Below are 14865 nucleotides of genomic sequence, written 5' to 3'. Positions count from 1 at the left end.
TACCAAAAAATAGCTAGACACCAAAATCCATGTATGCTCAAGTCCCTTACATAAAACCATGTAGTATATCTGCATATAACCCATGCATGTCCTCCTGTATATTTTAAATCTCTCGATTACTTATAGTACCTAATACAATGTAAGTGCTGTGTAAATAGTTGCAAGCACATAGCAAATTCAAATTTTTTGGAACTTCCTGAAATTTTTAAAAAATATTTTGATGCGTAGTTGGTTGACTCCACAGATGTAGAATCCACGGATATATGAAGGACTAACTACAATCATGCCCCAAAATTCAGGAAAAAATCCACATAATTTCTAATTTTAAAAAACTCATAGCAAAGTAAGAATAGAGGAGAATTTCCTAAGTCTATTCAGAGTATCTACAAAAACATTTATAACAAACATTGTCCTTAATGGTACAGATTAAATGCTTCCTCCCTTAGATCAGAAATCTGACAGATTTCCAATGTCAGATTAGAAACCTACCAGAAACCTGTATGGAATTCAATATTACACTGGATGTCCAGCAAGCACAATAAGAGAAGCAAAAATATAAGAACTATGATGAAAAAATATTTATAGATGACATGATTATATTCATGGAAATTCTAAAATAGTGCAGAGAAACAGTATTAGACTATGTACATTTGCAAGGTTGCTGGATATAAGATCAATATGTAAAAATCAATTGTTATTTCTATGGGTACAGCAAAAAATAATCAGACACTGAAATTTTTAAGATAACAATACCACTCACAATAGGATGGAAACTTCAATACTTGGAATAATTCTAATAAAAACATTCAAGACCCCCACAAACTGTAAAAGGTTACTGAGAGAAGTTAAAAGCAAACCTAAATAAACATTCTTGGACTGGACCACTCACAATTAGCAAGAGTCAATTCATCCCAAATTGAGCTCTGACAAAATTCCAAGTAGATTCAGAATTTCAGCACAGAGCTTCTTTGTGGAAATTGAAATGCTGATTTTATAGTATACATGGAACTACAAAGGACCATCAACAGCCAAGAAAAGCTTGAACAAATTTGGAGAACTTACACGCCAGATATCAAGACTTCCCATAAAACTAAAAGACTCAAGAGCATAATATTGGTACAAGAAGAGAAAAATCAACCAACAGAACAGAACAAAGATCTTAGACACAGACCCACACTTATGTGGTCACATGATTTATGACAAAGATGCCACTGATGTGAATGGAAAAAGGACAGTATTTTCAATAAGTGGTCCTGGGTCAACTAGGTTTTTTTATTCTTATATCTAAACTCTCTAATCTATGTCCATCGTTCTCAAATACCCAGAACTATAGAGTAGAGCTCATTCTGCTGGTCTAAATACTTCCGTATCTCACGGGCTCTCAGCATCTAATCATGACTCAAACGTGTCCCAACCTGGACTCTTCTCCAAGCCCCTCCTGACTGATTCCTCTGTTTCCGATCTCCGTGAATGGTTCAGAGAAGTGTGTCAAATTTAAAATTCTGGAAAACTGCTTTTGCCTTTTGACAGTTATTTTCTCTCCTGGGACAATTATATTCTATCTTAAAAACAGGTCAGAATTGATGAACTTAGTCACATAAACAATAATTCAGTCTGGCCTTCTTCCTGGGAACTCCACCAGCATAGCCTCTGGGCAGCCTAAAAAAATCTTTCTCGGTTTTAAAAACCAACTCCACCACAGAATTGCCCTGTTTCCTTGATTCAAAGTTGCACATCTTCCAGTCCTAAAAACGATGCTAAAGTTAGGATGAAGCATATGATCCAAACTGAGAAAACTATATATATACAAGAAAACTCCCACTTTGCCTCTGTTTGTTTGCCTCCCACTCCCTCTGTTTGCAAACAGAGGAGTAAGTTGTGCTATTGCTTATACCAGGAGGAACTGACTTTTCAATCTGGTAATTAATTCTCGCTTAAATGTCTTCCAAAAGACTGCACCATGATAAAACACAAAAAAGAAAGTTATCACACACACAGAAGACAGACTATCACTGCCAAGCGACATATACATGCCCAGAGTACAGAATTTCACAGCTAGCAGAGGCACGTGGGGCCGATCCATGGGCCAAACAGAACCATCTTTCAGACACTGAAAACATTTCTGTCTGGCTTCCAAGAGATGCTGTTTGACTTCCGGATATACAAAAGTGAATTAAGAGGTAAAGTATATCTTTAACCAAATAAGAAATACAGATGAGAACGATATTCCTAAAGGCCCCCTAAAGGCACGTGAGTACCTATGAACTGAGCAACATGCTACCATCATGCTGCCACACATGATAACAAAAGGTGGACAGTTAATCAGAGCAGCCTTTACCCTCCAAGTATGAAGACAGCTTAGCATGGATGTGCTGCAGGAGAAAACGCAAAGTAAGTGGACAAAGACACCACACCGTGACTAACAACAGCTACTTCCATGCGATTTTGTCTTTCATCGCCTCCACACCTTTCCTTTGGAAAAGCTGCTAACACATCCATGGTTGACCAATAGATCAATGAAGGTTTGCAGAGGTTTTTCCCACTGGGAGTCAAGAGCCAAAGGCCTGAATTCTAACAGACACATTTTTACCCCCAACAGAGCTGTCTCCTGTGCTACCCAAACAGGAGCATCCTTGAGATGTTCTTATCCAAACTGAGGAGTTGAAGATGCAAGACGTGCCATAAGGGGGCCGTTTCCCTCCTTCTGGCACTTCACCTTGGGACTGTCCCCACGGCATGGGGGTGACTTTGAGTAAGCAGAGCACACTTTAGGCCTAATCTGGACTTGACACAATGTGTATACGCCACATTTCATCCTCCTATAGCATAAACTGCCTACCCAGCTGTCTGATGCAGTCATGGCTAAACTCTAAGGAAGGGATTTGGGAAGGTTTTTCCCAAACTCTGAGCATGATATAACTGCCAGTTTCCACCAGGGTCATCATAAACATATAACAATTCCTAACATCAGATTTTAACAGCAAACTCATCTTAAACTACCAACCCCATTCCATACTACAGAGTTAAAAATGGGGGGAAGGGAGAGTTAGGGAGTCTGGGATAGACACGTACACACTGCTGTATTTAAAATGGGTAACTAACAAAGCAACTTCCCTGGTGGCACCGTGGATAAGAATCCACCCGCCAATTTTGGGGACACAAGTTCGATCCCTAGTCCAGGAAGATTTCAGATGCTGGAGAGCAACTAAGCCCCGGGCCATAACTACTGAGCCCGAGGGCCCTAGACCTGGTGATCCAACAAGAACAGCCACCCCGGTGAGAAGCCCGTGCACCGCAATGAAGAGTAACTCTCACCACAACTAGAGAAAGCCCTCGCCTAGCAACGAAGACCCAGCACAACCAAAAATAATACATTAATTATTTTTAAAAATAAAATGGGTAACCAACAAGGACCTTACTACAGAGCACAGGGAACTCTGCTCCCTGTGATGTGGCAGCCTGGATGGGAGGGGAGTTTGGGGGAGAATGGGTACATGGATATGTATGGCTGAGTCCCTGCACTGTCCACCTATCACAGTATTACTCAGCTATACCTCAATACAGAATAAAAAGTTAAAAATAAATAAATAGACTACAAAGAGCACATGTGTGCTTCTGGGTTGCCAACCCCCCTCCACTCCACGAGTTGCTCCAGTTTTTTTCAGGACTTAGATTTCATCTCTAGGCTTATTCTCAGATTTTGAATAATGGATCAGCTGCTTCAACAAACACCATCTAGTCATCACTGTTTTTTAACTTACCTGGTCCAGTGATTTTTTACCAGAGGCATGAGGTTTCTGCAGAGTTCACAGCAAAAGCCTCCCTTCCAAGCATCTTTCCTGACCCTCCCTGGGTCAGACTCCCTAGCTGCCCTTTATAGCAGGAGGTCTGACACAGAACTCCTTCAGCCCCAGCTGAGGGTATGACTCAGCAATGAAAAACCTGCCTTTTTTTTTTCTTTTTCAAGGAGGCCAACTCTTTTGCAACACACACATGTCTTAAGCTGATCCATCAGATGCTACAAATTTCACTGAAACACAGATTCGACAGCTATGTTTCTTCATGAGCCGGGAGAGTCCTTTTTAGCCAAGACACCCCAAGATGGTACAGATGGGGAGATAGGACCTTCCCCAGAAAGGGTCCCACGGTTCAATCTGGAGGCCTCTGAAAGAACATGAGGAGGCCACAGGCATTCTGGGCTCCAGGCCACTGATAAGAAAAGACAATCTCCTCCTGGCCAACCTGGAACTCTTCAAAAGCACGAAATTCTCCCAAATCTCCCAGGATTTCCCCTTTCCTATGCACAAAAGTTAAACATATCCATCGCCAAATACTCCCGTCCTAGAAGGCAGAGCGATTACAGCTCTGCTTTGACAGGGAGTCATCAAAGGTTGGGACCATTGGGGAGTCTGTTTTCCAAGCTCACTGCTGGCCTGGAGGAAGCCTGACACCAGCATCTGAAGCTCAAGGCAGCTGTTCACTTCTGGCTGAAGCTCAACGTAAACCTCACAAATAGTCTGCTAGCGTGTACACTCTCTCTTTGGTAAAATGATAATAATTTTGAAAAAAAAATTCATAGTCACAAAAGCTCCAATCCAGTGTTTTCACCATGAAGCTTATCCTGCAGAACAGAGGAAACTATGCTTTCCAAACAGAAGTCTGAGCCAAAAAAGCACCAGCAGATTATTTCCAACACAGAAAGGTAATGAGACTGATAATTAGGCAAACTGAAAGTCAATGGCTAAATTAGTCACGAACAGATGTGAGAGTCGGACCATAAAGAAGGCTGAGCACCGAAGGACTAATGCTGTCAAACTGTGGTGTTAGAGAAGACTCTTGAGAGCCCCGTGGACAGCAAGATCAAACCAGTCAATCCTGAAGGAAATCAGTCCTGAATACTCATTAAGGGCTGATGCCGAAGCTGAAGCTCCAATACTTTGGCCACCTGATGCGAAGAGCTCACTCACTGGAAAAGACCCTGATGCTGGGAAAGACTGAGGGCAAAAGAAGGGGATGCCAGAGGATAAGACGGATGGATGGCATCACTCAATGGACATGAGTTTGAGCAAACTCAGGGAGATGGTGAACGACAGAAAAGCTTGGTGTACTGCGGTTCATGGAGTTGCAAAGAGTTGGACACAACTTAGGGACTGGACGACAAAACAAAGCTATTCCAAAGAATCACTGAATACTGAATTTCTCTGAAATACTGAAAGATGAAAAGCTAGCAATGAAGAATTTACTTCTCAACAGAGGCCCTTAACAGTTAAATTGATCAATATATTTTAATTTAGGAGTGATAATCAGACATCAGAAAACTTCCCTCCAATCTGAAATTTTGGTCTGTAATAAAGACCCCACAGTGGCTCTATTTTACTTATTGTTTATTATTACGTAGCTGAGAGTCACGACAATGGTCAGTGTGTATGTCCCACACCAGCGTGTGTCCCCAAAGCTGGGCACGTCCTTCCTTCTCCACTTTCCTCATAATGGAGCTGAATATGCATCAGGGTCAAATGTCAGCAGTGCTCTCCAAACAGTTCTTGTGTGGGGCAAAGTTCACATTTGTTATTATTTTAGTGTGTGTATTGAGACAGACCCACACACAGACCCATAAGTCCAGGAGAAACGAAACTCATTCCTTTGGACCTTCTTGGCCGAGACTTTTGGACTTTCTTGGGAAGTCAACAGACTTCCAGGACCAAAAGCAAGAATCTGGAGTTGGTTTATGAAACCCAAGCTAATATAGTCCATAAACAAAGGGGTGGGGAGTTCCCTTACCTTTGTATTCTTTTACTTTTATCTTCAGATTTACCATATTATTGCCAAAAATCCTATCACGTGCCAAGTTCCCATCTGCCACCCGCTGAGAACCACGGGCAGTGCTGACCTCTGCCCCAAGCTCTCCATTTGACCAAACCACTCAGCTGAGCCCTAAGAACTAAGCAAAATTTCAAGGTCATGGGCTTGTTCTCTGTCTCTGTCGGACTGAAATAAAATGCTGTACTACTTCATCCCTTAGCCCCTCCGATGCTCTAAAAAATCACCCCATGGAAGGATTCTTTTACTTGCTAGGCAGCCCCAAGAACACAGTTCTTTTGTAAAATGGTGTGGCCTCATTTCAGGAAACAAGAATACAGACATGGAAAAAAATAAAGCCTACTGTTCTGTCACATCTACATGATAAAAAAATACATTTGAGACACATTAATTCATATACACACACACACACACACACACTCTCTCTCTCTCTCAAAGACATTATATTGGGTTGACCAAAACGTTCATTCATGCAATTATCTTAATGACCTTTTTGGCCAATCAAAATATATGTATATATTGTATCACTAGCACATAGCCTTCTATTCACTTGACTCAGTAGCATTTGTAACATCTTCATATAATTTTCAAGTATGAACCTGTCAGCCACCCTCACCCTCCATTCAGAAGACAGCCTAATCAATAGTGGGAACCAGTTCCCAGTCGGTTCTGTTTCTGATCACAAAGGATGCTTAGTAATTACTATTCACTGGCTAGCTTCAGAAAAGAAAACTATTGGGAAATCTTCACCGTAAGAGCAAAAGTATCTTCTCGCCCGCTAAACTAGCACTGGGAACACATCCCTCGTCACGCCCGTGGGCTGCCCTTGAACTCCAAGCCACCTTCCCCAGACACGCTTGGGGTTACAGGATGATAGGGTGAGAAACGGGGCCCAGCCCGACCCTTTGGGGTTCCTTGAGCCTCCATACCTGTGCTGATGCTCCTGTAAGACTTGGTATATGCTGATAAGAAAAGTTTGGTTTTTAAAACTGCCCACAACACAGTCCTTGTAGATTCGGAACTCTGCAGCCGTCACCGCCTCACCCTCAGGAATCTGGGATAGGTTGAACTTGAACTCTTTGTGGTGTCGCTGGCGAGGGGAGAACTCCTTGTCGTACTCCACTACAGGGTTAAACGAGAGAGAGTGACAGCTGTTGTTATTGGCTGAGTGCCACAGGCTCACCTCCAGCAAGTCCCCGTTTTCATTCATAAGAGGATTACCAGTTACCCATGGCTTCTGAGACGGGGTCGCGGGTGGTGGAAGGAACCGTGGGCTAGGCGGCCAGGCTCAGACGAAAATCCTTCATTTTACTCAAGGATTAAATACAACGCTTAGATTCTATTTAAAGACTTTAAATAGCTTAATCAGGTCGCATGAAAGCAAGTTATTTAAACGCTTCGCTTAAGGGGTCCTCGTCTGCACAGGTGGGAGAATGGGGGCTTCCCAGAAGTTGCAGGACTTCAGGAATCAGTGACTGGGACTTGCCTCTGCCGTCTAGCCCACTGCCCACCCCTCCCAGCCCCTCTTCTTCCAGTTGCCCTGGCCCCTCGGGTTGCTTCCTTCTCTCCCCACCAAGCAGCTGACAAGACCCAGGGCAGCCCTGAGCTGACCTTTGGTGGGGGTCCTGGTAGTCGGGGGTGCATTCCGCCTGGGTCTGAAGCTTTCAGGGTCTGCCACATTTTGCCTGATGGCTGGTGGAAATTTTTGTTGAGGGGCTTAGTGTGAGGCTTCGTAGAAAACATTGTTCTAATTGAAGTCCACTGCTTCCTTCTCCTGGAGGAAACTGGGGGCTGAATAACTCTGTGAGGAGGGACCCTCTGAGTTTGAAGCTGCCAGGGTCTGCCTAACTTGTCTATGGAACCCAAGTATGAGGATAGAAATGTGCAAACACATCACCAATGGGGTGACGTGCTGTTGTCCAAGGCTTTCTTAAAAACTGGGAAAGGATCGCATCAACACGTTTTTTCTTGCCCGTATTCTGGCTATTCCACGTGGCTCGCTGGATCTCAATACCCCGACCAGGGATGGAGCTGAGCCCCTGCAGTGACAGAGTCAAATCCTAACCATGAGGTCACCGGGAACTGCCTGAAGGCTTTTTTAAAATGAAATCTTCCCCCTGCTTTTAATAAAGCCAAACTACAGAAAACTACAAGCTACTGATTATCCTCCTTCGGAGCTGGCCTTCAGATGTCCACACAGAGTCCGAGGAAGAGAAATGCTGTCAGCCTCATCGCTGTAGGAGAGAAAAACCAGCACCCCACTTCCCACCACAAAACCCAACTCTTCTCCCCCGAGCTCAGAAATGCTTCTGCCCTGCTGTTCCTGCTGGGTTTTTTTCTTTCTTAATGGCAACCACAGTAAGATCTCATGAGCAAATTAATCCTTGTTGGCAGAGTTTCTTCAGGGCTTGTGGGTAGGGAAAAAAAAGTTCTTTGCCACCTCCAGTGGCCCACTTTCTCCCACATGTGCTGTTCTCCATAATCACCAGAGAAAAGCTTTGCAGATGTAGCGTCTTAAAAAAAAAGAAGAAGAAAAAGCCGCCAAGAACTCTTTATGTGAGCTTGAGACCTCAATGGCATTGCAGAAGCTAGGGAAAGTTAAGCCATCCATCAGTATGAGATTTTCAAGAATTTCTGAAACTGCCATGTGACTGTGCAACAAATCTTTTAGTTTCAACTTATCCCTTTGGAAGGGTAAGAGGAGAAGGAGTTGTTAAAAAAAAAAGGGTAAACTTTCATTTGTGTAAAAGAGTTTGAATATAAGTATGAAAAACAAACAAAAAAAGAAGGTCCAGACGGAAAGCAAGTCACCATTTAGCCTCAACAAGAGAACAGGTTTTTAAATTAGTGGCCAAGCATGAAAAGCATCATTGTTGGGCAGTTCATCCAAGGACACCCACACCTCATGGTGGATCACTTTTCTCTAAAACTGATCTGCCTTTTCAGTTTGCTGTGTTATCATCAGTGGTTAAAAGGTGAACCGAATCTGATTTCCCAAAGAGACTTTCTAAAAAACAGTCACAGAGCTATTCTATAGGGCTTCTTGGGTGCTGGAATTTTAGTATCAAGAAATGAAAGCATATTCTTAAGATTCTTTTGAGAGAATGTGTAAGAATTCCTCAAAGAAGTCACTAATATAAACAACAGAAAAAACTATGAATGCAAAGCAAGGTACAAAGCAGTGACAAGGTATTTCAGTCAGGAAGAGAGAAAGGGACAGACATTTCAATACATGAGAAATGTTAGTCCTTGGAGAGGTATGCCACCCCCAGTAAACCAAACCTTCCTGCATTCACACCCCTGGGTGGTTGCTCTCCCCTGGGCTGGCTCTGTGACCTTCTCTGGACCAACAAGAGGCAGCAACAGTGGTGTGGAGTGACTTCTGAGACTAACTCGTAAGTTTTGACTTTCCTTCTGATTAGGTGTCTTGGGATGCATGTCTGAGGCAAGATGGCTACCAGGTAAGAAGTCCCACTACTCTGAACCCCCTACGCTACAAGGAAGTCCAAGGTAACCATGTAGAGAGGCTGTGTGGTGTATAAGGACATGGAAGGAGAAGGGAGGAGGGAGGAAAGAGTCCACTCAGTCCCCAGCCACCTCAGGGGGTCCGCCGGACATAACATGAAGACGCCACCTCGGATGTCCAACGCAGTGCAGACTTGGGATCACCCAACCCCTACCAGAGACCACCTGGCTGCAATTGCATGAACTGCCTCCAGGGGGAGCCACCCCATTCGTCCTCATCTGGTCACGAGACTGGGAGAGATGATCCCTTGTTCCGAGCCACTATGTCTTGGGTGATTTGTTACAGGTAAGAAGCAAACGACACAAGAAGAGAAGGGAGAGCCGGAGAGGATGAGAGAGAGAGGGAGGGAAGGAGAGAGAAGGTGCGTCTGACCATGCCAGGAAGGGGAGAAGCTGCGTGCAGTTCTTGAGAAGGGATGTTGAAATCCTGGGAGGTGATGTGTGTGACTAAGGAAGGGTCCTGGCAGCCGCTCGCAGACAGATGTGGAGAGAGAGATAGAGAGTCTAAAAAGGAGAAAATAGAAGCGTAGTTCAAAGCCCTCCATATTATTACCGTGTGAATTAGAACTCATGGCCTTATAATGTTCATTTCCCCAGTTCTCCTCAGTGTGACCCTGAAGGACTCAACTTCCTCCTGCTGTTCTTTTATCCTTCTTGGAGGACATGCATGGTCTCCTCAGTCCCCCAGGCGTCTCTGATTGCTGCCCAGCTCCTGTTAAGCTTTCCCACCCAAACGTTTTATGCCCCTTCGGTCAACACTACAGCATCTTCCTCAATCTTCCTATGAGACCTCAGCTACCAGTAACTGAAATATGCTTGGAATGCCTCCTCTCTCCCCAAATCTTCTGCCCACAACTGAATTTACACAGTGCCTTTGCTAATGTCTCATAGAGATGCAAGAAGTAAGTACAATTAAATCACTGCCTACAAGTGCGTTTGAAGACCACCATAGTAAAACAGTCCAGTATTCTTGCCTGGAGAATCCCATGGACAGAGGAGCCTGGTGGGCTACCGTCCATGGAGTCACCGAGTCAGACACGACTGAAGCAGCTTAGCACACATGCAAGGGTTCCAATGAGCTTAGCCTTTCCCCCTTTAAGCTGTGTGAACTGGGCTCCTTAAACATCTGGATGAGAGAGGGCTGAGCGGGGGATCCACTGCCTCCTACCTCTTCGGGAGCCCCTGCCTCTGGCTTCTCAAAGATGGTGCCGTGTGTGGAATCTAGTGAAGTAGTAACCAGGAGTGTGGACCACAGCGGGGAGCTCCCCAGGGGTTTTGAACTCCAGCTCCCCCTTATCTTACTCTGGTGATTCTAAGCAAGATGTTAGCCAAAGTTTCAGTTATCAGTTAAATGGGAAAAATAACATTCCTGAAGATTGAAAGAGTCCGTACAAAATGGTAGAGAAGTGCTCAGTAAATGTTAATTGTAAGCGTCATCAGCTGGTGGTATTTGAGACTGTAGGTCTCCTGAGCTGGGTGTCGGTAGACCTACTCCTGAGTCTTCACACAGGGCCAATTAATGTTCCTCTAAAAGAGCTTTTTAAATGGGAGAGTATAATACATTCTCTGGAAAGGAAGGTGAGTGAAATCCCAGTCTTGAATATCATCAGCCTTGGAGTTTGGCTACTGAATACAGAGCTTCATTCTCTGAGGCAGCAATTCCTAGAATTTTTCGTTTCAAGGACCCCTGAAAACACTTTTTTTTTTTTTAAAAACGGTAATGACCTTACACAAGGGCATCTACTGTTTCTGTTTACCTTTTGTAAGGACAATAGAGCAAATAAGACAACAAACTGCGCCCTTTTAATGCTCTGATTTTATTTTTAAAGGTCCTTTTAGCACCAAATCAAGTAGGAAGGACATAATTCAAGGATATACACAATCCTTGGAGTTGAATCAATTTAGCTTTATAGAACTCACTCTATTCTCTCTCCTTGCCTCAGACGAATACTAGTTGAAATTTCAGAGCAGCACCGGACCTCTGGCCAACAGGGGCCACAGCAGGAAAGAATAAATGTTACTGGGTTAAAATTATAAATGTAAAATGTATAACATGCAAAAGTATGTTTATATATGTGAGTTTACAGAGGTAGTGAAGCATAATAACAAAGCACCAAGGAAACCAGCACCCAACTTAAAAACTGGAAGGAGATCAATATTTCTCTCCGAAGCCAACCCCCACCCTCCACCCAAAAGGAGCCTCGGGTCATGAACAGTGTCTGGCAGTCCCTTGCCTTTTAAAAATGAACAGTTTTACCTCATATATGTGCATCAACAGATCACAGAGTAGTTAGTTTTTCTTTTGCTCCTAAAGTCCTTCCTTTTAGAGACATGATGGGAATTTTACAGATACCCAGGGAAAATCTAAGCAAGACCACAGCTAAGCATGAAAGCTATCCAGGTGGGGGTGGGGATGGAGGGGGCGGTCCCCACTGCCCATTGGCTAGTGGTGTGCTGAGTTTCTATGGGAATGGCATTTTTCTTACCATATGTTGGTGGGGATATGGAGAAAGTAAAACCCCTGTGCACTGCACTCCTGGTAGGAATGTAAAATGGTGCAACTGCTGTGGGAAAAAAATGATTCCTCAAAAAAAAAAAAACCAGAATTATCATATGATTATCCAGGGATTCCACTTTGGGCTATGTGGGGACATCCAAAAGAATCAACAGGGAATCAACAGCAGGGACTCCAACAGATGTTTGTACACCATGTTCATAGCAGCATTATTCACAATGGCCAAAAAAATAGGAAAAAACAATATCCACATGGATGAAAGGATAAACAAAATGTGCTCCATACACACAATGGAGTACTATTCAGCCATGAGAGTAGACATTCTGAAACATGCTACCACAGGGATAAACCTTGAGGACATTTTGCTAAGTGAACTAAAACAGTACAAAGGGACAAATAGGGTTCCACTTATATGAGATACCCAGAGTAATCACTCCTTGCCAGGTGATTCAATAGTATATAATCTGCCTGCAATGCAGCAGATGTGGGTTCCACCCCTGGGTCAGGAAGATCCCCAGAGAAGGAAATGCCAACCCGCTCCAGTCTTCTTGCCTGGAAGATCCCATGAACAGAGGAGCCTGGTGGGCTGCAGTCCATGGGTCCCCAAAAGAGTTGGACATGACTTAGCAATTAAAGACAACAAAGGATCATCAAATTCTTAGAGATAGAAAGAAGAATGATGGTTTCCAGGGTCTGGGTGTATGACAAGTTAGTGTTTAATGGGGCCTGAGTTCAGTTGGGGAAGATCGAAAGGTTCTGGAGATGATGGTGGTTGATTGCTGCACAACAATGTGAATGTACTTAAAGTCGTAGAGTGTGTACAGTAAAATGGCTAAAGTGGTATATTTTATGTTTTGTGTATATTACAATAAAAGAAATTAAAAGTGAACATTTTCTTTCTTTCTTTTTTTTTGATCATGCAGCTTGCAGAATCTCAGTTCCCCAACCAGGGATTGAACTCTGCAACACAGCATTGAAGTGCCTAATCCTAACCCCTAGACTACCAGGGAACTCCCCACAAAAGTAGGCATTTTCTTACACAATCGCAATGTATGATCACAGCTGAGTTAAAATAATTCTTCACTGTACTCCTATACGAAGTCCATCATTCATTTCCTCGAATGCCTCAAAAACTGTCTTTCTACAGTGGATTTGTTGAAATTAGGAGCTAAATAAGGTCCATTCCTCACATTTGGTTAAACTGCCTCTTGAGTCTCTTCTCAACTAGCAAACCAGGAATAGAAAGAACTCCGTGAATCCGATAAGGAGTCTGTGTAAAAGCCTACACTAACAACCGTCTTCACGGTGATACACTGGAATCACTTCCTTTAAAACCAGGAAGAAGGGGAGGATGCTCATTTTGGTTTTGTGCTGGAGTCCAGCCCAGTACTGCTGAAGCTACACAACAGGGAAGGAAGAGACACAAAGTTACACACTGTGGACCTTAAAAGAAAGTTCAGCAAACTGCCTCCTTGACCATCTCAGTGAGCTATAGCTGCTATAACAAAAATGCAACAGATCAGGCAGCTTAAATGGCAAACATATATTTCTCATAGTTCTGGAAACCGGAGATCAGGGTACCAGCAGGGCTGATCTTGCTGAAGGTCCTGTCCCTTCCCAGTTATGTCCTCACATAGCCTCCCTTGGTGCAAGCAGGCAGAGGGACAGACTGTGAGCTCTCATCTCTTATAAGGACACTAATTCTGTCCTGGGGCTCCACCCTCATGACCTCACGTAGACCTAATTACCTTCCAAAGGCCCCACTTCCTAGTACTGTCTCACTGGGGATAAGGGTTTCTACAGTATAAATTCTGGGGACGCAAACACAGCCCAGACATTGACCTGACGGTGTCACGTGGTATCTGTTACCGTTTCAGTTTATGATTTGAAAATTTGGCATTTGTGTTCCTACGTGACTCTGATGATGGTCTCATCTCATGATGTTGTTTGATTTCAAGTTATGCTTGCACTTGGAATAAACTGGAGAACGTTCATTCTCTTTCAAGAAATGATCTCTTCCTGGAAAGTGTGGGAAACTTATTGGTAGCATCTGATCCTGGTGTTTTCCTTTGGTGAACATTTTTAATTATTCATTTTCCTTTAAACATATCTTTCCTTTAAACAAGCTATCTTTTTTCTTTCTTCAAGTCAGTGTGTATTTTCTAGAGGTTTGTCAATTTGAATTTAATTTTTCAAATTTATTGCCAGAAAGTTTTCCAAAGTATTCTATTATTTAATCTCTGCAGAGATTAAATAATATTGCTTATTTGTGGATTCTGTTTTTCTTGACTCATCTTACTGAAGGTTATTTTCTTTTTCTCACTACCTGCTTAACTTGATGATAAAGATATTTTAATGTAAGTATCTTCTGAATATCATCCCACAAAATCTGAATTATATCCACTGAAGTTGTCTAGAGAAAAATAAAGACACCAACTGCAAATATAAAAGAAGAAAGAGGGAGGGGAAAAGATTGGAATAATCTATTTATATATAAGAGTATCACAAATTCATAACTTTCTCACTAACTGGACTCATTCAATGGTTAATTCATATGGCTTAGTTAACAGAATTACAATTGACCCTTGAACAACTAGGGGGTTAATCCGAGTGTGACTTGTAGCTGGTGCTCCATAGTCTCAGTTTCTCCAAATCCGCAGCTTCAGCCAACCATGCACTGTGTAGTGTGTAATATTTGCTACTGAAAAAAATCCCCATGTAAGTGGATCCACACAGTTTAAACCCCCATTGTTCAAGGTCAATCATACGTTCATTCCACAATAAATTCTACATTTTCCAAATGCTTAATGCTTCCACTTTAGAACAAACTTGAAAAACCTGAAGCCCCCTTTTTTTAAAAATCACCATTCCATTGACAACAATAATCATCTTTTCATGGTCTGGCACAAGTTGATTTCATTTTAGGTGACACAAAGTTCTAGCTAGTTTTCCATGAGTTGTAACAATGGTGGCCTTTTGACATTTCTGTGATAAGCTTCCAACCT

General features: G+C 43.0%; 1 protein-coding gene across 3 annotated transcripts in view; it reads right to left on the bottom strand.

Moving 5' to 3' along the window:
• Positions 1 to 14865, bottom strand: part of BMP6 (bone morphogenetic protein 6) — a 149304-nt gene that overhangs the window by 20325 nt on the left and 114114 nt on the right. For all 3 annotated transcript variants that reach the window (XM_025295315.3, NM_001290858.1, XM_044924764.2), the window contains 1 exon segment: positions 6750 to 6942. In XM_025295315.3, the coding sequence (XP_025151100.2) occupies positions 6750 to 6942 (193 nt within the window).

This window comes from Bubalus bubalis, chromosome 2 (assembly GCF_019923935.1).
Source record: "Bubalus bubalis isolate 160015118507 breed Murrah chromosome 2, NDDB_SH_1, whole genome shotgun sequence".
Classification (NCBI taxonomy): domain Eukaryota; kingdom Metazoa; phylum Chordata; class Mammalia; order Artiodactyla; family Bovidae; genus Bubalus; species Bubalus bubalis.
The sequence above is the reverse complement of the archived record's forward strand: the minus strand, read 5'-3'. Positions and strand labels throughout refer to the sequence as shown.